At 53.5% G+C, this 24,426-nt stretch overlaps 1 protein-coding gene across 1 annotated transcript in view; it reads left to right on the forward strand.

Moving 5' to 3' along the window:
* Window positions 1-3,125: 3,125 nt before the first annotated feature.
* Window positions 3,126-24,426, forward strand: part of GAS8 (growth arrest specific 8) — a 65,896-nt gene continuing 44,595 nt past the window's right edge. The window contains exons 1-2 of the mRNA XM_068260958.1: window positions 3,126-3,258; window positions 11,702-11,851. Coding sequence (XP_068117059.1) covers window positions 11,759-11,851 — 93 coding nt within the window. The 5' untranslated portion in view covers window positions 3,126-3,258; window positions 11,702-11,758. The remainder of the gene's footprint in view (window positions 3,259-11,701; window positions 11,852-24,426) is intronic.

Consider the following 24,426-nt stretch of genomic DNA (forward strand, 5'->3'; position numbering starts at 1 on the left):
CGGTCCCTGTTTATTGAACCTCTCATCTGTATTACATTTATGACTGCATGGCGACAAAATGCAAATTGCTATCCGCACGCTTCTTGTCCTCATGCAAGGCCTGGGTTGTTGTGTCTCAAAGCGTGGCCTTCTCCTCCTGCGCCACCCTCCTCCTGTTCCATCACGTGTGCTGCTGCTGGGTTAGCGTTACCGGTCCCTTTTCCTGGAACCTCTTATATGTATTACATTTATGACTGCATGCCGACAAAAAGCATGTTACCTGTGCAAAGAAAACAGACATTTCCCGCATTTAAAAGACAGTTTTCCCTTTGAAACTTTAAAATCGATTTTCTCAAAAACTATAAGCTCTTTTTGCTAAATTTTTTTCCCTCTTGTACCCACTCCCAAGGTGCACATACCCTGTAAATTTGGGGTATTTAGCATATAAGGAGGCTTTACAAAAAGTTCGGGTCCCCATTGACTTCCATTATGTTCGGAGTTCGGCCATGTTCGGCCCGAACCCGAACATCTAGATGTTCGCCCAACACTACACGTGACCCGTTCGGCCAATCACAGCGCTAGCCGAACGTTCGGGTAACGTTCGGCCATGCGCTCTTAGTTCGGCCATATGGCCGAACAGTTTGGCCGAACACCGTCAGGTGTTCGGCCGAACCCGAACATCACCCGAACAGGGTGATGTTCTGCAGAACCCGAACAGTGGCGAACACTGTTCGCCCAACACTAGTCCTCGATCACGCTCCCGTCCCATGAAGTGTAGTGCACAGTGGGATGCTCCTGGCAATAGGCGCGTGATCGAGGACGCTCACGGCCAGGGACACGCAGACGCACTGGCCATCGACTGAAGAACGAAACTAAGCCACAGCGGGGGACCGGAGGATTGTTGATTGATGGCGTGTGCACAGGCTGGTTGCAGGGGGCTGGTAGAAGTCCCAGGTAAGTGAAACTTTTTTCAAACGGTTTAGGTTCACTTTAAAGTGTCCCTTTTTCTTAACTCAAAAAGTTGAGAACGCCCTGATATCATAAGTGTGCGGCCACCTAAATGAAAGTTAAGGGCTGATTCACACTACAAGAGCTTTTTAAACGCAAGAGATTTTAAACGTTTCTTGGTAATGCAATTCTATGGGGGATTTTCACAAGCTATTAAAATCACAAGCGCTTAGAAAAGCTCTTATAGTGTGAACAAGCCCTAAGAAAGCATTCTTAAACATTTACAGAGCACTCACTGCTAATAAAAACATGGAAGTCAAGAGGGTACTCCAGATGATAACCACAGCAGTCGGTGCTTGATAAAATGTATCCTTCATAAGTGCATAGCTCCCAACTGTCCCTTTTTCGGAGGGACAGTCCCTTTTTGGGAGCCCTGTCCCTCTGTCCCTCTTTCATCCTCATTTGTCCCTCTTTCAGGACTTTGTCCCTCTTTCTATGTAAATATATATATTTCTGTACTAAAAATGTGTTTGATTGACTCTAAACTTTATTCCCAACCTTTAACCACTTTACCCCCGCGCGTACGGATTTCTCCGCCCCTTTTTCCATCCTTTCACCCCCAGGGACGGAGAAATCCGTACTCTGCGCACTCCCGCCGCTGTCCGCGCACCCGCTCGTAAACACGCCGCCCGCCGCTAGTAAACACGCCGCCGCCCGCTCGCCCAGAGATCAACGAACGGGAAAATCCATTCCCGTTCGTTGATCTAAGCCCCGCAATGATCTGCTGCCGCTCGGTTGAGCAGCGGACGATCATTGTGAAAAAATAACAAAGTCCCAGCCTCTTTCTACTTCCTGCAAGCATCCGGAAGGACGCTTGCAGGTCGCATGAAACAAATTGGTAATGTTGCCATCTTGTGGCCAAATAGTAAAACTACACCCTAACCATTTTTTACACACAAATAAACTTGTGTTACACAAAAAATTAACTCCTTACCTCCCACACTCCCCAATTTTTTTTTTGTAATTAAAAAATAAATAAAAAATTTACAATTTAAAAAAAATACATAAATAGTTACCTTAGGGACTGAACTTTTTAAATATTTATGTCAAGAGGGTATAACACTGTTACTTTATAAACTATGGGCTTGTAATTAGGGATGGACGCAAAACTGAAAAAAATGCACCTTTATTTCCAACTAAAATATTGGCGGCAAACATTGTGATAGGGACATAATTTAAACGGTTTTATAACCGGGATAAATAGGCATATACATTTAATGGGTTTAAATTACAGTAGCATGCATTATTTAAAAACTATAAAGGCCGAAAACTGAAAAATAATAAATTTTTTCCCACATTTTTTCCTATTTTCCCATTAAAACACATTTAAAATAAAACTATTCTTGGCATAATGTCCCACCTAAAGAAAGCCTAATTGGTGGCGAAAAAAACAAGATATAGTTCATTTCATTGCGATAAGTAATGATAAAATTATAGACGAATGAATGGAAGGAGCACTGAAAGGTGAAAATTGCTCTGGTGGTCAGGGGGTAAAACCCCTCAGTTGGGAAGTGGTTAAATTGATGTATTACTAATTTTAAAATGTTACTATGAAGGAAAATGAACCAGGATAGAAAGGACCAGTGTGGTTTGAATTATAAAACAACATATTTTTCTTATGAAATCTTTATGATATTCGTGACTAGAGGCGTAGTGAGGGCGTGGCCAGGGGTGTGGCAGGAATGTGGCTTAAGTGTCCCTTTTTCTCATCTTAAAAAGTTGGGAGGTATGTAAGTGATTACATCATGTGGTAAAGATGTTGAGAAACATTTAATTGCTCTAAGCAACGTCTTCAGTTCTGATTAACCAAGTTAGATAACGGGAAACCTTCACAAACCCACGCAGGCCAAAAAGGCTATGCAGCCAGAGCTTGGCACTCTGAAGCCAGCACACTGCGGAACTCACTATAGGGTTAATGACGTCGGCGCGCGCAGCCAGGAATGGAACACACAGGCCAGTCTTGCAGTAAAAATATTTATTTAGAACGCTACCAACGGCCAGCATGCGCAGTACATCTGCCTTTGACCGCCACAGGGAAAAGCAATTGAGCGCTGCACGTGAGTGCAGGGAGTTTAGTGAGTGAGGCGAAGAGCGATAGATTGGTGCGGCCTGGCCGTACAGTCAGCTAGAATTGCAGAGTACAGCAGTGTGGAAGTAGAGAGAGAATGGAAGGAGAGGTGTGACAGTCTGCAAGTGGATCTGCTGGCATTGGCACTGCAGGGAGGACACCCCTCAGCACCTCACTGCATGGGAGAACATGCTGCTGTACTGGTGAGCATGGGGGGCATTGTGTGCAGGGAGCCCATACACGCCCAGGTGATGACAGGGTGCTGCTCTCAACTGGGCAGAGATGGGGGCAAGACGTCAGCCAGTCATTCCTGACACTACATTGCTGGGTCATGTGCCTGGATATGCCCCTCCAGGCTTGGCCAGTGTACAGATGGACATACAGAGCAGGGGGGCAGTTTCTGAACTCCTCCACAGGTCCCAACAGTGTCTGCAAGTCATCAGCAGCTATTCCTTTGTTTGTGATTGTTTGGTACTAGCAGCTCCCTTGCAGGATTAGTTAGATGCACTATCTGTCTCAGGGAGGACAGTAAGGATATATGCTCCTATTCCCTAGGTAGGTTTTGACGTGCCCGAACGTGTGCATGTTTGTGCTATGCATGTTACAGGGCCAGAGTTAGGACACAAACGACACTGGGCTACCTCTACGCCAGGGGTCTCAAACTCGCGGCCCGCGGGCCATTTGCGGCCCTCGATACAATATTTTGTGGCCCTCGCCAGCAAAAGCTTCCTTATAGTTCGCTTCAGTGCTCCCAAGTAATCCGCCGCATCCCCACCGCTAAACGAGGGCTGCAGAGCCCCCAAATCGCCCGGGGGACAATCTGCCGGCATTTCTTAGAAGGGGCAGAGCTTTCAGCTTCAGCTCTGCCCCTCCTGACGTCAATCGCCGCGCAGATCGCTGCCTCTCCCCGCCCCTCTCTGTGAAGGAAGAGTGAGAGGGGCGGGCAGAGGCGGCGATGCGCCGCGATTGTGAAATTCCTTATGCTGCCCCGCCTCATCCTGACTTTGCCTCCTGCGGCCCCCATGTAAATTGAGTTTGAGACCCCTGCTCTACGCGGTGTATGTGACTACGCAAAACACTTTATTCTTGTAACGAAGATCCCAGCTTTTAACTTAGCTGTAGGGACAGCATTGATTGCTGCATGATTTTTGTAAATGGATTTGCACGAGTGTGCAGAAGTTCATTTTGATGTTTTGCTGGTTCCAGACCCAACACCACTCCTCGTAGATTGCATGCTCTTTTTCTACAGATGTTGTGCCAGATCAGATCAGGTTTCTCAACATCAGTGTAGCGCAGGGGAGGACTGGCCAGGGGGGAAAGGGGGAGATTTCCCCCCAGGCTGCCTCCATTTAATGATTTAGGGCTGGTACAGTGCCTGCTGCATTCAGGTTTTTGTATAAGGCGATGTGAAACATTAGGCTGGCTGAGAGAAATAAAGGTGTAAATACGGAGCAATTAGAGGATGGGTAAGCTGGTAAATGTACACAGCAATATGCAGAGCAGAGGCTTGCCTGCAGGGTCCATAGAAAAAAAAACTCTGTCTGCTTTCACAGCATTATAGCTCCCAAATGTCCCTCTTCTGAAGGGACAGTACCTCTATGGACATAAGTGTGTGTGTGTGTGTGGGGGGGGGGGGGGGGGGTTAGAATCTTGGGTAATTAATACGGCCATACATCTGTTGTCTCGGCGATCAACCAACTGTTTTGATAATTACTATCGGATTGGGTGAAAATCGGTGCCACCACAAGCATGCACAATTGACGATTTGACTGATTTTGTTCGGAAATTGGTAGTATCTGAGATGCTGGGAAATCTCAGGCCGATGTGGTTGATTTGGTGCGCAGCGGTAACGAAGTGCGATAATCACAAATGACGGACACAAAGAAAACCCCTTGCTGTCATCCCTCCAAATGTATTATGTGACACCCAGCGCCTGTGCAGTTATACTTTACCTGTCACACTGCCCTGGAAGTGTCCTTTTTTATTTCCACATGGGCGCTCCACATGACTACCAGCATATAGCACGTTGGGTGCGTGTCTGATGTCATTTGGGCTGGGGCTGCCATGGAAACGGGCCTCTAGTTTGTGTTCCCCCCCCGCAGGCTGAAAGGTCCCAGTCCTCCCCTGGTGTAGCTAATACACTATAATTAAATAGTTAGTTTGTAAAGTATTACTTGTCGATAACATCATCTCAGTACACCTTTGCAAATGTAAATTTGTTGGAGGCTATAGATTCCCAGATGATTTGATGAAAGTGAGATTAGGGGCAGAGCTTGTATTAGGATGTTTCATACCAAGTAGGGATTCAGCACAGGTACTGCTTCATATTTTTCCCTACATAAGATGAGTGTTTACTATCCTGGGATATATGGGATTTAACTTTACTGTAAATCTTGCAGTTGTTTTGGGGCAGGTTGGTAGTGCGGAATTTGATTGTAGAGATGTGAGGAAGGCACAGATGAAGCAGAAATAAACTAAAGGGAACCTGAGGTGAGAGCTACAGTGCTGCCCTTAATTATTCATACCCCTGGCAAATTTTGACTTAAAGTTACTTTTATTCAACCAGCAAGTAATTTTTTGATCAGAAATGACATAGATGTCTCCCAAAACTTAATAAGACAATGTACAAGAGGCATTATTGTGGGAAAGAAAACATTTCTCACCTTTTATTTACATTTGAGCAAAACATGTTGGGATCACTTTAAAGAAGGTAACAGATTTGCATTGCTTTCCATATTTACCTTTTCAGTTTACATATACCATTTGCCTCTGAAAACCACATACACAGGGCAGCAACAGGAGGTATTCCTACCTAGCTATGATGCAAAATGAAGGGGTGATTATTTTCATTGCTCTTGCGGGGTTTCTGTTACCTCAAATTTTGCTTGCCTACTTAAAGTGATCCTAAAGTCAACCAAAAAAAAAACAGTTTTACTCACCTGGGGCTTCCAATAGCCCCCTGCAGCTGTCCGGTGCCCTCGCCGTGTCCCTCCAATCCTCCTGTCCCCGCCGACAGCCACTTCCGGTTTCGCTGTCAGGACCAGACAGGCTATAGCAAGCATATAGCAGCATAGAGGGCCATATTGTGGCTGGGAACGCGAAGAATTACTCGCGTTCCCAGCCTGTCGGCTCCTGGCGGCAAAACCGGAAGTGGCTGCCAGCGGGGACAGGAAGATCGGAGGGACCGGACAGCTGCAGGGTCTATTGTAAGCCCCAGGTGAGTAAAACTCATTTTTTTTGGTTGACTTAAAGAGGAACTGTAACGACAAAACGTCCCCTGGGGGGTACTCACCTCGGGTGGGGGAAGCCTCCGGATCCTAATGAGGCTTCCCACGCCGTCCTCCATCCCTCAGGGGTCTCTCTGCAGCCCTCCGTGCAGCGGTGACGTCAATATTTACCTTCCCGGCTCCTGCACAGGCGCTCTGACGGCTGTCGGCTCCGAAGTAGGCAGAAATACCCGATCGCCGTCGGGTCTGCTCTACTGCGCAGGCGCAAGTTTCCGGCGCCTGCGCAGTAGAGCGGACTCGACGGAGATCGGGTATTTCCGTCTATTTCCGTGCCGAAAGCAGCCACAGCGCCCCCGCTGGAGCCAGCAAAGGTAAATATTGAAGCTACAGTCGGGTCTGTCGCCGGCTGTTCGGAGGGCTGCAGCGAGACCCCCTTGGGACAGAGGACGGCGTGGGAAGCCTCATTAGGATCCGGAGGCTTCCCCCACCCGAGGTGAGTACCCCCCAGGGGAGGTTTTTGATGTTACAGAGTCTCTTTAAGGTTCATTTTAAAGGCTAGAGTGGCTAAATGAAGTAATATGGGGCCCTAAGGGCTCATTCACATTGCATTCCGCTCGCGTTAGCTTTCATGTTGAGATTTTTTGTAGCGATTTTTTTTTCGATTCCCGGCGCTTGGGTTGGCGTTCCGTTCTTGTGAAAAGCGTTTTTCTAAGTGCTTTTCCCAAGGGTTTTTTTTTATTCACTCCCTGACGCAAGTCAGGAAGTGAACTCTTTGACTCGGAAAATAATAAATACAATGTATTTATTCTTTAAAACGCGAACTCAATCGCTGCACAAAGTGATTTTGTGAGCGTTTTGCGTTTTTCCTATACCTTCCATTATAGCAAAATCGCCCCAAAAATGGTACAGGCACCGCTTTGCTGGACGCACAGCGCACGACCCGCACTGATATAAACCTTCTCATAGACATTCATTGCGCAAGCGTTTTGGGGGCGATTTTAAAAATCACCTGCGCTTGAAAAAAGGCCAAAAACGCCCTAGATGTGAACGAGCGCTAATTGAGGTACAAGCTTATGCCTCCTCTGAACATTTTTGGTAAGAAGTAATATGAGAGGTCGGCATCCGAGGTGGCTCCTTGACTTCCAGCAGACCCTAGACAACCATCCAGATTGCCTTGTGTATAATCTGGTACTAGCTATACTAAATTGGCCTTGTGCTCAAATGTTATGTTTTAGTGTTTCCCCTTATATATTTATAAGATTGCATGCGTATTTGCTTATTTGTGAAACTATAAGGCAAGGTTCGCACGACGCAGGGCGTCTTGGTGCTTGCCGGGTAGCGCCTGCAATGGGCGCCACTATATTCACAGTGCTACAGTTCACGGCCTACGCAGTGGTTATTCAGGGTTCTGGCAACTGCTGTCATTTGGCTCACCCTGTGCCAAAGTGCCCGGGCGCCAAACTGGCAAGGATCAAGGTTTGCAGTGGGTGTTGTGTTGCGTTTTCCATAAAAGCAAGAGCTCAGCAGAATGGAAAAGTCACGCGAAATTTCATCTGTGCATTGCATCGCATAGAGTGAAGCATACAGTCACTGAAAAGTATGCTTCACTGTCACCGTTAAACGCATGTGTTTTTTTCATTACACGTTGGGATGCCACACGCTGTTAAAAAACACAGCACCGGCCACACTGAACGTCACATTGTTTTTTCATTGCAGTGCGGAAAACTGCGTTGCAATATGGCCTTCACTTTACACCGAAATGCCCCACTGTGAACATATTGCACATACCGCTAGCACACTTGCTGCTAATGTTATCCTATGGTATTGCTACTATCTATTCCACTCTAGCAGCAGCTTGGTGCTTCATCCTCTTGTGTTGTAGTTGCTACACACTCAGAGGCGTATCTAGAGGGGTGCAGGCATGGCTTGTGCCATGGGCGCCACAGCACCGTGGGGTGCCATGCCTCATGCCTCAAATAAGACTATCTGGGGAACATGGGTACTTAATCTGCCCTCTTTTCTCACTTGGCTTAGTGTTAGAAAAGAGGGCAGAGAGGAAATAAGTAGAAATACTTCCCAAAAAGTAACTTCAGCAATCTCCCGAGCCAAAAAACACAGGCAACCATAACATGTACGCGAGAAAGAACATTGTTTTTAGAGGGGAAGGGGGCTCTGACTGGCAAGGGGGGGGGGGGGCACTATATAAGTGTTTGCCATAGGCTCTAGATTACCCAGATATGCCCCTGTACACATTGCTACTTTCTTAATTCTTTAAGATTGTGCTGAGCTGCTATCTTGTAATTTTGTGTTTTCAGAAACTACGATACATAGAGAGTGTTTGATGAACTCCCAAGCTTGTACCATGTTTTCTTGTCTGAGCTGTGCAGATCATTAGTTATTTGGTATTGGAAGGGTTAAACTAATGCTGCATACACACTTGAGATAAAAGTCTTTGGAAAAGGCAAGATCACAGACCAATTTTACCCCATTACATGTAGTATGAGAGCCATACTCTACACAGTTTATTCTATGGAGCTGCACTCCCCATCAGACAGAAATCTTTGCAAGATTCTGCACGCAAAGATGCCCGTACACATTCAAAAGATCATTATCTGCAAAAGATCTCTTCCTGCAATAGATCCATTCCTGCAAAATGCATTCATAGTTTATGAGATCTGCAGATCCTCATACACACCTTGTTTAACAGACTTCATCTGCATATCTGGCAATCATCTGCAGATCTGAAAATCCATCCTGGTGGATCTGATCTGCGGATGATTGCCTGTTAAACAAGGTGTGTATGATGATCTGCAGATCTCATAGACTATGAATGCATTTTGCAGGAATGGATCTATTGCAGGAAAAGATCTTTTGCAGATAATGATCTTTTGAATGTGTACGGGCATCTCTGTGTGCAGCATCTTGCAAAGATTTCTGTCTGATGGGGAGTTCAGCTCCATAGAATAGACTGTGTAGAGCAGGGGTCTCAAACTCAATTTACCCGGGGGCCGCAGGAGGCAAAGTCAGGATGAGGCTGGGCCGCATAAGGGAGTTCACGTGTCCCCGCCGCAAAACGAGGGCTGCAGAGCCCCCAAATTGCCCCGGGGGCAATCCGCCGGCATTTCCTGGAAGGGGCAGAGCTTTCAGCTTCAGCTCTGCCCCTCCTGACGTCAATCGCGGCGGATCGCCGCCTCTGCCCGCCCACTCTAAACATAAAAAAAAAAATTGGGAAAATAGGAAAAAATGCCAGGAATCTTCATACAGCCATATTACGGCTGTATAGCGATACCTGGCCAAAGCGCTGCGGCTGCGTATGGACCCCCTGGAAACACTGTCAGGAAATGTATTGCTCTTTCTTTTGATACATGTAAAATTACACTACCGTTAGGCTTGCTACTAAAAGTGACATTTACCGCATTTAAAAGTATACTATTTTCCTTCGAAACTTTAAAATCGATTTTCTCAAAAACTATAAGGTCTTTTTGAAAAATTGTTTTTTCCTCTTATTCCTAATGATCTCCTTAACATATCCTGCAAATTTAGGGTTTCTAGCATTTAAGGTGGATTTGCTATTAACCATTAAAGTCGGCGGGTTTTTAAATGTGTATTTTTTTCCTTTGCAACTTTAAAATCGATTTTCTCAAAAACTATAAGGCCGATTTGAAAAAAAATTTTTTCCTCTTGTAGCCACTGGGGGCCCCTACAAGCTCTGGGGCCTTGGGGCCACAAAATATTGTATCGCGGGCCGCAAATGGCCCGCGGGCCGCGAGTTTGAGACCCCTGGTGTAGAGTATGGCTCTCATACTATATGTAATGGGGTAAAATTGGTCTGTGATCTTGCCTTTTCCAAAGACTTTTATCTCAAGTGTGTATGCAGCATAAGGTGCACTCTGCGAGTATATCTTGGCCAGCACTGGGTCTGGGAGCAAGCATTTTATTGGTTGTCAGCCAAAGGCTCTCCCAGCGGTAATGTCAGTGGCGTAGCTTTGGAGCTGTGGGCCCCGATGCACGTTTTACATGGGCCCCCCCAAGCACTGTATACATAACAATTTATACGGCGCACCAAAACCTGCCAAGGACAACTACAGTGTCAGAGGTGCAAGAAGGGGATGGGGGACAGCTTGTTAATGATTACCACTATTCAAAGTGTCTATAGAAGTGATTATTACCAGCACAGGACCAATAGAGAGCTAATACTGCATTTGAGGGAGGGCCCCTTGGGGCCCCTCTGGCCCAGGGGCCCCGATGCGGTTGCTACCGCTGCAACCCCTATTGCTACGCCCCTGGGTAATGTGTATCTGCTGCCATAGATATTTGGCATGTGAGGTTGCTGCAGACTTGTGATGTCCCGGGTGCAGAGAGATGGCCTGGCTGAGTGGCCTGGGAGGGACTCCTCCTGAGTCACACTATCAGCCTGAAGGTCAGCACATTCTTTGTCCTGAATCTGGAAAGCGTCAGGTCTGTCCACATTCTCCCAGCAGCTGCACCATTTTTGGAATAATATGTGACTGCCGCAGCCTCAGATCTGTTTATAAAATGGGATTGGCATTGGGAAGTCGTAGTTAGTGATGGGCGAACACCTGGATGTTCGGGTTCGGGAAAGTTCGCCGAACATGGCCGAGATGTTCGGCATGTTCGGGCCGAACCCCGAACTTTCCGAACATCCAGCTTTTGGGGGCCATATGGGGTCGCAGGCATAAGGGGGGAGCATGCCCCGATCGCGGGGGGGGGGGGTCGGAAATTCCCCCCACCCCCTCCGCTAGCGCTCCCCCCTCTGCCCGCTTCCCCATACAAAAGTTTAAGCAAAGTACTTGTAGTGGATGGCCTGGCAGTGGGCGGCACTGTGGAGTGAGGAGGAGGAGTCCGGAGAGTGACGAGTTGAGGGAGGCCGGGCAGCGGGCGGTTCAGCGGAAGTACCCTTGTGGTACTTCCGCCCTTTCTCTGACCTCACGCCCGCTGCCCGGCCTCCCTCAACTCGTCACTCTCCGGACTCCTCCTCCTCACTCCACAGTGCCGCCCACTGCCAGGCCATCCACTACAGGTACTTTGCTTAAACTTTTGTATGGGGAAGCGGGCAGAGGGGGGAGCGCTAGCGGAGGGGGTGGGGGGAATTTCCGACCCCCCCCTGCGATCGGGGCATGCTCCCCCCTTATGCCTGCGACCCCATAGGGGGGCAGTATTCGGCCGAACAGGGCCCTGTTCGGCATAACAGGGGCCCTGTTCGGCCCTGTTCGGGGGCCATTAGAAGTTCGGGGCGAACCCGAACTTAAAAGGCCGAACACCATCAGGTGTTCGGCCGAACGCGAACATCACCCGAACAGGGTGATGTTCTGCAGAACCCGAACAGTGGCGAACACTGTTCGCCCAACACTAGTTGTAGTGCAGAAAATATGACTTTTTAATTTTTTTCCCCCTACAGAAATCATCGACTCGGAGCCAGCAGCTACCCCGCCCGTGCTTGGCAGATCACAGCTGAATGCTGCTACTGACTCTGATGTGCAGCATGAAGACAGCCACAAGGCGGGCCCATCCACCCCAGTGTCCCCCAGAGATTTTGCAGCTGTGCCAGGTATGCCTAAAACCAACCTGTTGCTGCTTGTGTCTGCCCACCACTGCTGCTACTGTAAAAATGCACAGGAGCACCTGAAATCCACTTGGCAATTGTTGGCGAAATGACTTGAGCCATGTACACACTATTATTTATTTATTGGATTTATATAGCGCCAACATATTATTATGCTGCGCGGTGACCGACAACACAATACAGGTAATAAGCAGTACGACACACAATGCCAGATCATACACTTGGCAAAGACAGTTAGGGCAGTGGTGAGGTAGGCCTTCTTGAATAGGTGAGTTTTGAGGCCTTGTTTGAAGGTGCTGAAAGCATACCTGAGTTTATGGATAAGAAAGATTTTATACTTACCCTGGGCTTCCTCCAGCCCCATGAACACCACTGCGTCCCTTGCCGCCCTCCCGGGAAGCTCCATTCAGCCCCAATCAGCCCTCTTAATCTGGCTCGGCTGCGCCAATCGGGTTCTTCTGCGCATGCGTGGCCAAGCCAGTTACCGTGGCTGATTACGGCCAAACGGATGCACTCGGGAGGACGCAGAGGGATGCAGCGGTGCTCATGGGGCTGGAGGAAGCCTGGGCAAATACAAAATCTTTCTTATCCATGATCTCAGGTACACTTGAAGTAAGGGGAAACCTGATGGACAGGTGGAGAAAGTTCCAAAGAATGGGGGCAGCTCTAGTAAAGTCCTGTAGTTGCACATGGGCGTGCTAAATGTATGGTATGGTTAGGAAGAGGTCATTGGATTAGGGAAGTGGGCAGCCAGGCTTGTATCTGCTGACCAGGTCAGAGATGTAGGCCAAGCAAAACTTGTGTATAGATGTGTAGGCCAGGCACAGGATCTTGAAACCGATTCTGAAGCGGATCAGGAGACAGGGGAAGGATTTGCATAGGGGAGTCGTGGAGATGCCAATGTGGAAGGAGTAGATGGCTACTGCATTTATGATGGAATGTAGGGGAGGGGATGCGCTTCAGAGGGAAGCCTGACTGGAGGGTGCAGAGACTGTCACCTGCAGGGTTCGGGACTTGATCCTTCGGGCAACATTTTGGTGCCGAGTTCTGCACAGAATAATGTTGCAGCACTTTGTACCTATGGTAGTTTGAATCTCAACGTTATCTGCATGGAGTTTGTATGTTCCCTCTGTGTTTAGTGTGGGTTTCACCCCGGGCACATACAAGACATTATTGTATGTCTGGTGGGGGACTGGACGTCTGGGTTAGTAATACAGCAGGCATAAGATTTCCCCATACATGGTCTTTTGGAAGAAGAAAAGAACACTAAATGTATTTTGTATGGTAAGTTCTCCCCAATGCCATGTTCTGAGTAAAATGTAACCCGTGAAGATAAACAGCCATCCTCCCCTCTCTAGGAATAGTAGTTTGTGTCCTCACCGCTCCCTTCTCCTCCTTCAGGGAGGGTGCGATTGCTGGCACCATGCTCCTCTCAGCTCCGGTACCCCCCCCTGTTGTGATCTCGTCTGATGGGGAGGAAGTGATAGCTGGCGCCATGCTCCTCTCAGCTCCGGTACCCCCACTGTGGTGTTTCCGTCTGATAGGGAGATGCAATAGCTGGCGCCATGCTCCTCTCAGCTCCGGTACCCCCGCTGTGGTGTTTTCGTCTGATAGGGAGATGCAATAGCTGGCGCCATGCTCCTCTCAGCTCCGGTACCCCCGCTGTGGTGTTCTTGTCTGATAGGGAGATGCAATAGCTGGCGCCATGCTCCTCTCAGCTCCGGTACCCCCGCTGTGGTGTTCTCGTCTGATAGGGAAGGTGCAATAGCTGGCGCCATGCTCCTCTCAGCTCTGGTACCCCCGCTGTGGTGTTATCGTCTGATAGGAAGATACAATAGCTGGCGCCATGCTCCTCTCAGTTCCGGAACCCCCGCTGGGGTGTTCTCGTCTGATAGGGAGGGTTCAAAGCTGGCGCCATGCTTCTCTCAGCTCCGGTACCCCCACTGTGGTGTTCTCGTCTGATACCCCCGCTGTGGTGTTCTCGTCTGATAGGGAGATGCAATAGCTTGCGCCATGCTCCTCTCAGCTCCGGTACCCCCGCTGTGGTGTTTTCGTCTGATAGGGAGATGCAGTAGCTCGTGCCATGCTCCTCTCAGCTCCGGTACCCCCACTGTGGTGTTCTCGTCTGATAGGGAGGGTGCAATAGCTGGCGCCATGCTCCTCTCAGCTCCGGTACCCCCGCTGTGGTGTTCTCGTCTGATAGGGAGATACAATAGCTGGCGCCATGCTCCTCTCAGCTCCGGCACCCCCGCTGGGGTGTTCTCGTCTGATAGGGAGGGTTCAAAGCTGGCGCCATGCTTCTCTCAGCTCCGGTACCCTCGCTGGGGTGTTCTCGTCTGATAGGGAGGGTGCAATAGCTGGGGCCATGCTCCTCTCAGCTCCGGTACCCCCGCTGTGGTGTTCTCGTCTGATGGGGAGGGAGTGATAGCTGGCGCCATGCTTCTCTCAGCTCCGGTACCCCCGCTGTGGTGTTCTCGTCTGATAGGGAGGTTGCAATAGCTGGCACCATGCTCCTCTCAGCTCCGGCACCCCCGCTGGGGTGTTCTTGTCTGATGGGGAGGGTGCAATAGCTGGCGCCATGCTCCTCTCAGCTCCGGTATCTCCGCTGTGGTGTTCTCGTCTGATAGGGAGATGCAATAGCTGGCGCCATGCTCCTCTCAGCTCCAGCACCCCCGCTGTGGTGTTTTCGTCCGATAGGGAGATGCAGTAGCTGGCGCCATGCTCCTCTTAGCTCCGGTACCCCCACTGTGGTGTTCTCGTCTGATAGGGAGGGTGCAATAGCTGGCGCCATGCTTCTCTCAGCTCCGGTACCCCAGCTGTGGTGTTCTCGTCTGATAGGGAGATACAATAGCTGGCGCCATGCTCCTCTCAGCTCCGGCACCCCCGCTGTGATGTTCTCGTCTGATAGGGAGGGTTCAAAGCTGGTGCCATGCTTCTCTCAGCTCCGGTACCCCCGCTGGGGTGTTCTCGTCTGATAGGGAGGGTGCAATAGCTGGCGCCATGCTCCTCTCAGCTCCGGTACCCCCGCTGTGGTGTTCTCGTCTGATGAGGAGGGAGTGATAGCTGGCGCCATGCTTCTCTCAGCTCCGGTACCCCCGCTGTGGTGTTCTCGTCTGATAGGGAGGTTGCAATAGCTGGCACCATGCTCCTCTCAGCTCCGGCACCCCCGCTGGGGTGTTCTCGTCTGATGGGGAGGGAGCGATAGCTGGCGCCATGCTCCTCTCAGCTCCGGTACCCCCACTGTGGTGTTCCCGTCTGATAAGGAGGTTGCAATAGCTGGCGCCATGCTCCTCTCAGCTCCGGTACCCCCGCTGTGTTCTCGTCTGATAGGGAGGTTGCAATAGCTGGCACCATGCTCCTCTCAGCTCCGGCACCCCCGCTGGGGTGTTCTCGTCTGATGGGGAGGGAGCGATAGCTGGCGCCATGCTCCTCTCAGCTCCGGTACCCCCACTGTGGTGTTCCCATCTGTTAAGGAGGTTGCAATAGCTGGCGCCATGCTACTCTCAGCTCCGGTACCCCCGCTGTGGTGTTCTCGTCTGCTAGGGAGGGTGCAATAGCTGGCGCCATGCTCCTCTCAGCTCCGGTACCCTCGCTGTGGTGTTCTTGTCTGATGGGGAGGGAGTGATAGCTGGCGCCATGCTTCTCTCAGCTCCGGTACCCCCGCTGTGGTGTTCTTGTCTGATAGGGAGGTTGCAATAGCTGGCGCCATGCTCCTCTCAGCTCCGGTACCCCCGCTGTGGTGTTCTCGTCTGCTAGGGAGGGTGCAATAGCTGGCGCCATGCTCCTCTCAGCTCCGGTACCCCCGCTGTGGTGTTCTCGTCTGATAGGGAGATGCAATAGCTGGCGCCATGCTCCTCTCAGCTCTGGTACCCCCGCTGTGGTGTTTTCGTCTTATAGGGAGATGCAGTAGCTGGCGCCATGCTCCTCTCAGCTCCGGTACCCCCACTGTGGTGTTCTCGTCTGATAGGGAGGGTGCAATAGCTGGCGCCATGCTCCTCTCAGCTCCGGTACCCCCGCTGTGGTGTTCTCGTCTGATAGGGAGATGTAATAGCTGGCGCCATGCTCCTCTCAGCTCCGGTACCCCCGCTGTGGTGTTTTCGTCTAATAGGGAGATGCAGTAGCTGGCGCCATGCTCCTCTCAGCTCCGGTACCCCCACTGTGGTGTTCTCGTCTGATAGGGAGGGTGCAATAGCTGGCGCCATGCTCCTCTCAGCTCCGGTACCCCCGCTGTGGTGTTCTCATCTGATAGGGAGATACAATAGCTGGCGCCATGCTCCTCTCAGTTCCGGAACCCCGCTGGGATGTTCTCGTCTGATAGGGAGATGCAATAGCTGGCGCCATGCTCCTTTCAGCTCCGGCACCCCCGCTGTGGTGTTTTCGTCTGATAGGGAGATGCAGTAGCTGGCGCCATGCTCCTCTCAGCTCCGGTACCCCTGCTGTGGTGTTCTCGTCTGATAGGGAGATGCAATAGCTGGCGCCATGCTCCTCTCAGCTCCAGCACCCCCACTGTGGTGTTCTCGTCTGATAGGGAGGGTGCAATAGCTGGCGCCATGCTCCTCTCAGCTCCGGTACCCACGCTGTGGTGTTCTCGTCTGATAGAGAGATGCAATAGCTGGCGCCATGCTCCTCTCAGCTCCGGCACCCCCGCTGTGGTGTTTTCGTCTGATAGGGAGATGCAGTAGCTGGCGCCATGCTCCTCTCAGCTCCGGTACCCACGCTGTGGTGTTCTCGTCTGATAGAGAGATGCAATAGCTGGCGCCATGCTCCTCTCAGCTCCGGTACCCCCACTGTGGTGTTCTCGTCTGATATGGAGGGTGCAATAGCTGGCGCCATGCTCCTCTCAGCTCCGGTACCCCCGCTGTGGTGTTCTCGTCTGATAGGGAGATGTAATAGCTGGCGCCATGCTCCTCTCAGCTCCGGTACCCCCGCTGTGGTGTTTTCGTCTAATAGGGAGATGCAGTAGCTGGCGCCATGCTCCTCTCAGCTCCGGTACCCCCACTGTGGTGTTCTCGTCTGATAGGGAGGGTGCAATAGCTGGCGCCATGCTCCTCTCAGCTCCGGTACCCCCGCTGTGGTGTTCTCGTCTGATAGGGAGATACAATAGCTGGCGCCATGCTCCTCTCAGTTCCGGAACCCCGCTGGGATGTTCTCGTCTGATAGGGAGATGCAATAGCTGGCGCCATGCTCCTCTCAGCTCCGGCACCCCCGCTGTGGTGTTTTCGTCTGATAGGGAGATGCAGTAGCTGGCGCCATGCTCCTCTCAGCTCCGGTACCCCTGCTGTGGTGTTCTCGTCTGATAGGGAGATGCAATAGCTGGCGCCATGCTCCTCTCAGCTCCAGCACCCCCACTGTGGTGTTCTCGTCTGATAGGGAGGGTGCAATAGCTGGCGCCATGCTCCTCTCAGCTCCGGTACCCACGCTGTGGTGTTCTCGTCTGATAGAGAGATGCAATAGCTGGCGCCATGCTCCTCTCAGCTCCGGCACCCCCGCTGTGGTGTTTTCGTCTGATAGGGAGATGCAGTAGCTGGCGCCATGCTCCTCTCAGCTCTGGTACCCACGCTGTGGTGTTCTCGTCTGATAGAGAGATGCAATAGCTGGCGCCATGCTCCTCTCAGCTCCGGTACCCCCGCTGGGGTGTTTTCGTCTAATAGGGAGATGCAGTAGCTGGCGCCATGCTCCTCTCAGCTCCGGTACCCCCACTGTGGTGTTCTCGTCTGATAGGGAGGGTGCAATAGCTGGCGCCATGCTCCTCTCAGCTCCGGTACCCCCGCTGTGGTGTTCTCGTCTGATAGGGAGATACAATAGCTGGCGCCATGCTCCTCTCAGTTCCGGAACCCCCGCTGGGGTGTTCTCGTCTGATAGAGAGGGTTCAAAGCTGGCGCCATGCTCCTCTCAGCTCCGGTACCCCCGCTGTGGTGTTCTCGTCTGATAGGGAGATGCAGTAGCTCGCGCCATGCTCCTCTCAGCTCCGGTACCCCCGCTGTGGTGTTCTCGTCTGATAGGGAGATGCAATAGCTGGCGCCATGCTCCTCTCAGCTCCGGTACCCCCGCTGTGGTGTTTTCGTCTGATAGGGAGATGCAGTAGCTGGCGCCATGCTCCTCTCAGCTCCGGTACCCCCGCTGTGGTGTTCTCGTCTGATAGGGAGATGCAATAGCTGGCGCCATGCTCCTCTCAGCTCCGGCACCCCCGCTGTGGTGTTTTCGTCTGATAGGGAGATGCAGTAGCTGGCGCCATGCTCCTCTCAGCTCCGGTACCCCCGCTGTGGTGTTCTCGTCTGATAGGGAGATGCAATAGCTGGCGCCATGCTCCTCTCAGCTCCGGTACCCCCGCTGTGGTGTTCTCGTCTGATAGGGAGATGCAATAGCTGGCACCATGCTCCTCTCAGCTCCGGCACCCCCGCTGTGGTGTTTTCGTCTGATAGGGAGATGCAGTAGCTGGCGCCATGCTCCTCTCAGCTCCGGTACCCACGCTGTGGTGTTCTCGTCTGATAGAGAGATGCAATAGCTGGCGCCATGCTCCTCTCAGCTCCGGTACCCCCGCTGGGGTGTTTTCGTCTAATAGGGAGATGCAGTAGCTGGCGCCATGCTCCTCTCAGCTCCGGTACCCCCACTGTGGTGTTCTCGTCTGATAGGGAGGGTGCAATAGCTGGCGCCATGCTCCTCTCAGCTCCGGTACCCCCGCTGTGGTGTTCTCGTCTGATAGGGAGATACAATAGCTGGCGCCATGCTCCTCTCAGTTCCGGAACCCCCGCTGGGGTGTTCTCGTCTGATAGAGAGGGTTCAAAGCTGGCGCCATGCTCCTCTCAGCTCCGGTACCCCCGCTGTGGTGTTCTCGTCTGATAGGGAGATGCAGTAGCTCGCGCCATGCTCCTCTCAGCTCCGGTACCCCCGCTGTGGTGTTCTCGTCTGATAGGGAGATGCAATAGCTGGCGCCATGCTCCTCTCAGCTCCGGTACCCCCGCTGTGGTGTTTTCGTCTGATAGGGAGATGCAGTAGCTGGCGCCATGCTCCTCTCAGCTCCGGTACCCCCACTGTGGTGCTCTCGTCTGATAGGGAGGGTGCAATAGCTGGCGCCATGCTCCTCTCAGCTCCGGTACCCCCGCTGTGGTGTTCTCGTCTGATAGGGAGATGCAATAGCTGGCGCCATGCTCCTCTCAGCTCCGGCACCCCCGCTGTGGTGTTTTCGTCTGATAGGGAGATGCAGTAGCTGGCGCCATGCTCCTCTCAGCTCCGGTACCCCCGCTGTGGTGTTCTCGTCTGATAGGGAGATGCAATAGCTGGCGCCATGCTCCTCTCAGCTCCGGTACCCCCGCTGTGGTGTTCTCGTCTGATAGGGAGATGCAATAGCTGGCACCATGCTCCTCTCAGCTCCGGCACCCCCGCTGTGGTGTTTTCGTCTGATAGGGAGATGCAGTAGCTGGCGCCATGCTCCTCTCAGCTCCGGTACCCCCGCTGTGGTGTTTTCGTCTGATAGGGAGATGCAGTAGCTGGCGCCATGCTCCTCTCAGCTCCGGTACCCCCACTGTGGTGTTCTCGTCTGATAGGGAGGGTGCAATAGCTGGCGCCATGCTCCTCTCAGCTCCGGTACCCCCGCTGTGGTGTTCTCGTCTGATAGGGAGATACAATAGCTGGCGCCATGCTCCTCTCAGCTCCGGCACCCCCGCTGGGGTGTTCTCGTCTGATAGGGAGGGTTCAAAGCTGACGCCATGCTTCTCTCAGCTCCGGTACCCCCGCTGGGGTGTTCTCGTCTGATAGGGAGGGTGCAATAGCTGGCGCCATGCTCCTCTCAGCTCCGGTACCCCTGCTGTGGTGTTCTCGTCTGATGGGGAGGGAGTGATAGCTGGCGCCATGCTTCTCTCAGCTCCGGTACCCCCACTGTGGTGTTCTCGTCTGATAGGGAGGTTGCAATAGCTGGCACCATATTCCTCTCAGCTCTGGCACCCCCGCTGGGGTGTTCTCGTCTGATGGGGAGGGAGCGATAGCTGGCGCCATGCTCCTCTCAGCTCCGGTACCCACACTGTGGTGTTCTCGTCTGATAGGGAGGGTGCAATAGCTGGCGCCATGCTCCTCTCAGCTCCGGTACCCCCGCTGTGGTGTTCTCGTCTGATGGGGAGGGAGTGATAGCTGGCGCCATGCTTCTCTCAGCTCCGGTACCCCCGCTGTGGTGTTCTCGTCTGATAGGGAGGTTGCAATAGCTGGCACCATGCTCCTCTCAGCTCCGGTACCCCCACTGTGGTGTTCTCGTCTGATAGGGAGGGTGCAATAGCTGGCGCCATGCTCCTCTCAGCTCCGGTACCTGCGCTGTGGTGTTCTCGTCTGATAGGGAGATACAATAGCTGGCACCATGCTCCTCTCAGCTCCGGTACCCCCGCTGTGGTGTTCTCGTCTGATAGGGAGATGCAATAGCTGGCGCCATGCTCCTCTCAGCTCCGGTACCCCCGCTGTGGTGTTTTCATCTGATAGGGAGATGCAGTAGCTGGCGCCATGCTCCTCTCAGCTCCGGTACCCCCACTGTGGTGTTCTCGTCTGATAGGGAGGGTGCAATAGCTGGCGCCATGCTCCTCTCAGCTCCGGCACCCCCGCTGGGGTGTTCTCGTCTGATAGGGAGGGTTCAAAGCTGGAACCATGCTTCTCTCAGCTCCGGTACCCCCGCTGGGGTGTTCTCGTCTGATAGGGAGGGTGCAATAGCTGGCGCCATGCTCCTCTCAGCTCCGGTACCCACGCTGTGGTGTTCTCGTCTGATAGAGAGATGCAATAGCTGGCGCCATGCTCCTCTCAGCTCCGGTACCCCCGCTGGGGTGTTTTCGTCTAATAGGGAGATGCAGTAGCTGGCGCCATGCTCCTCTCAGCTCCGGTACCCCCACTGTGGTGTTCTCGTCTGATAGGGAGGGTGCAATAGCTGGCGCCATGCTCCTCTCAGCTCCGGTACCCCCGCTGTGGTGTTCTCGTCTGATAGGGAGATACAATAGCTGGCGCCATGCTCCTCTCAGTTCCGGAACCCCCGCTGGGGTGTTCTCGTCTGATAGAGAGGGTTCAAAGCTGGCGCCATGCTCCTCTCAGCTCCGGTACCCCCGCTGTGGTGTTCTCGTCTGATAGGGAGATGCAGTAGCTCGCGCCATGCTCCTCTCAGCTCCGGTACCCCCGCTGTGGTGTTCTCGTCTGATAGGGAGATGCAATAGCTGGCGCCATGCTCCTCTCAGCTCCGGTACCCCCGCTGTGGTGTTTTCGTCTGATAGGGAGATGCAGTAGCTGGCGCCATGCTCCTCTCAGCTCCGGTACCCCCACTGTGGTGCTCTCGTCTGATAGGGAGGGTGCAATAGCTGGCGCCATGCTCCTCTCAGCTCCGGTACCCCCGCTGTGGTGTTCTCGTCTGATAGGGAGATGCAATAGCTGGCGCCATGCTCCTCTCAGCTCCGGCACCCCCGCTGTGGTGTTTTCGTCTGATAGGGAGATGCAGTAGCGGGCGCCATGCTCCTCTCAGCTCCGGTACCCCCGCTGTGGTGTTCTCGTCTGATAGGGAGATGCAATAGCTTGCGCCATGCTCCTCTCAGCTCCGGTACCCCCGCTGTGGTGTTCTCGTCTGATAGGGAGATGCAATAGCTGGCACCATGCTCCTCTCAGCTCCGGCACCCCCGCTGTGGTGTTTTCGTCTGATAGGGAGATGCAGTAGCTGGCGCCATGCTCCTCTCAGCTCCGGTACCCACGCTGTGGTGTTCTCGTCTGATAGAGAGATGCAATAGCTGGCGCCATGCTCCTCTCAGCTCCGGTACCCCCGCTGTGGTGTTTTCGTCTGATAGGGAGATGCAGTAGCTGGCGCCATGCTCCTCTCAGCTCCGGTACCCCCACTGTGGTGTTCTCGTCTGATAGGGAGATACAATAGCTGGCGCCATGCTCCTCTCAGCTCCGGCACCCCCGCTGGGGTGTTCTCGTCTGATAGGGAGGGTTCAAAGCTGACGCCATGCTTCTCTCAGCTCCGGTACCCCCGCTGGGGTGTTCTCGTCTGATAGGGAGGGTGCAATAGCTGGCGCCATGCTCCTCTCAGCTCCGGTACCCCTGCTGTGGTGTTCTCGTCTGATGGGGAGGGAGTGATAGCTGGCGCCATGCTTCTCTCAGCTCCGGTACCCCCACTGTGGTGTTCTCGTCTGATAGGGAGGTTGCAATAGCTGGCACCATATTCCTCTCAGCTCTGGCACCCCCGCTGGGGTGTTCTCGTCTGATGGGGAGGGAGCGATAGCTGGCGCCATGCTTCTCTCAGCTCCGGTACCCCCGCTGTGGTGTTCTCGTCTGATAGGGAGGTTGCAATAGCTGGCACCATGCTCCTCTCAGCTCCGGTACCCCCACTGTGGTGTTCTCGTCTGATAGGGAGGGTGCAATAGCTGGCGCCATGCTCCTCTCAGCTCCGGTACCTGCGCTGTGGTGTTCTCGTCTGATAGGGAGATACAATAGCTGGCACCATGCTCCTCTCAGCTCCGGTACCCCCGCTGTGGTGTTCTCGTCTGATAGGGAGATGCAATAGCTGGCGCCATGCTCCTCTCAGCTCCGGTACCCCCGCTGTGGTGTTTTCATCTGATAGGGAGATGCAGTAGCTGGCGCCATGCTCCTCTCAGCTCCGGTACCCCCACTGTGGTGTTCTCGTCTGATAGGGAGGGTGCAATAGCTGGCGCCATGCTCCTCTCAGCTCCGGCACCCCCGCTGGGGTGTTCTCGTCTGATAGGGAGGGTTCAAAGCTGGCACCATGCTTCTCTCAGCTCCGGTACCCCCGCTGGGGTGTTCTCGTCTGATAGGGAGGGTGCAATAGCTGGCGCCATGCTCCTCTCAGCTCCGGTACCCCCGCTGTGGTGTTCTCGTCTGATGGGGAGGGAGTGATAGCTGGCGCCATGCTTCTCTCAGCTCCGGTACCCCCGCTGTGGTGTTCTCGTCTGATAGGGAGGTTGCAATAGCTGGCACCATGCTCCTCTCAGCTCCGGCACCCCCGCTGGGGTGTTCTCGTCTGATGGGGAGGGAGCGATAGCTGGCGCCATGCTCCTCTCAGCTCCGGTACCCCCACTGTGGTGTTCCCGTCTGATAAGGAGGTTGCAATAGCTGGCGCCATGCTCCTCTCAGCTCCGGTACCCCCGCTGTGGTGTTCTCGTCTGCTAGGGAGGGTGCAATAGCTGGTGCCATGCTCCTCTCAGCTCCGGTACCCCTGCTGGGGTGTTCTCTTCTGCTAGGGAGGGTGCAATAGCTGGCGCCATGCTCCTCTCAGCTCCGGTACCCTCGCTGTGGTGTTCTTGTCTGATGGGGAGGGAGTGATAGCTGGCGCCATGCTTCTCTCAGCTCCGGTACTCCCGCTGTGGTGTTCTCGTCTGATAGGGAGGGTGCAATAGCTGGCGCCATGCTTCTCACAGCTCCGGTACCCCCGCTGTGGTGTTCTCGTCTGCTAGGGAGGATGCAATAGCTGGCGCCATGCTCCTCTAAGCTCCGGTACCCCCGCTGTGGTGTTCTCGTCTGCTAGGGAGGGTGCAATCGCTGGCGCCATGCTCCTCTCAGCTCCGGTACCCCCGCTGTGGTGTTCTCGTCTGCTAGGGAGGGTGCAATAGCTGGCGCCATGCTCCTCTCAGCTCCGGTACCCCCGCTGTGATGTTCTCGTCTGCTAGGGAGGGTGCAATCGCTGGCGCCATGCTCCTCTCAGCTCCGGTACCCTCGCTGTGGTGTTCTTGTCTGATGGGGAGGGAGTGATAGCTGGCGCCATGCTCCTCTCTGCTCCGGTACCCCCGCTGTGGTGTTCTTGTCTGCTAGGGAGGGTGCAATCGCTGGCGCCATGCTCCTCTCAGCTCCGGTACCCCCGCTGTGGTGTTCTCGTCTGATAGGGAGATACAATAGCTGGCGCCATGCTCCTCTCAGCTCCGGCACCCCCGCTGGGGTGTTCTCGTCTGATAGGGAGGGTTCAAAGCTGGCGCCATGCTTCTCTCAGCTCCGGTACCCTCGCTGGGGTGTTCTCGTCTGATAGGGAGGGTGCAATAGCTGGCGCCATGCTCCTCTCAGCTCCGGTACCCTCGCTGTGGTGTTCTCGTCTGATAGGGAGGGTGCAATAGCTGGCGCCATGCTTCTCACAGCTCCGGTACCCCCGCTGTGGTGTTCTCGTCTGCTAGGGAGGGTGCAATAGCTGGCGCCATGCTCCTCTCAGCTCCGGTACCCCCGCTGTGGTGTTCTCGTCTGCTAGGGAGGGTGCAATCGCTGGCGCCATGCTTCTCTCAGCTCCGGTACTCCCGCTGTGGTGTTCTCGTCTGATAGGGAGGGTGCAATAGCTGGCGCCATGCTTCTCACAGCTCCGGTACCCCCGCTGTGGTGTTCTCGTCTGCTAGGGAGGGTGCAATAGCTGGCGCCATGCTCCTCTCAGCTCCGGTACCCCCGCTGTGGTGTTCTCGTCTGCTAGGGAGGGTGCAATCGCTGGCGCCATGCTCCTCTCAGCTCCGGTACCCTCGCTGTGGTGTTCTTGTCTGATGGGGAGGGAGTGATAGCTGGCGCCATGCTCCTCTCAGCTCCGGTATCTCCGCTGTGGTGTTCTCGTCTGATAGGGA

The sequence above is a fragment of the Hyperolius riggenbachi genome, chromosome 11 (assembly GCF_040937935.1).
Source record: "Hyperolius riggenbachi isolate aHypRig1 chromosome 11, aHypRig1.pri, whole genome shotgun sequence".
Lineage (NCBI taxonomy): Eukaryota > Metazoa > Chordata > Amphibia > Anura > Hyperoliidae > Hyperolius > Hyperolius riggenbachi.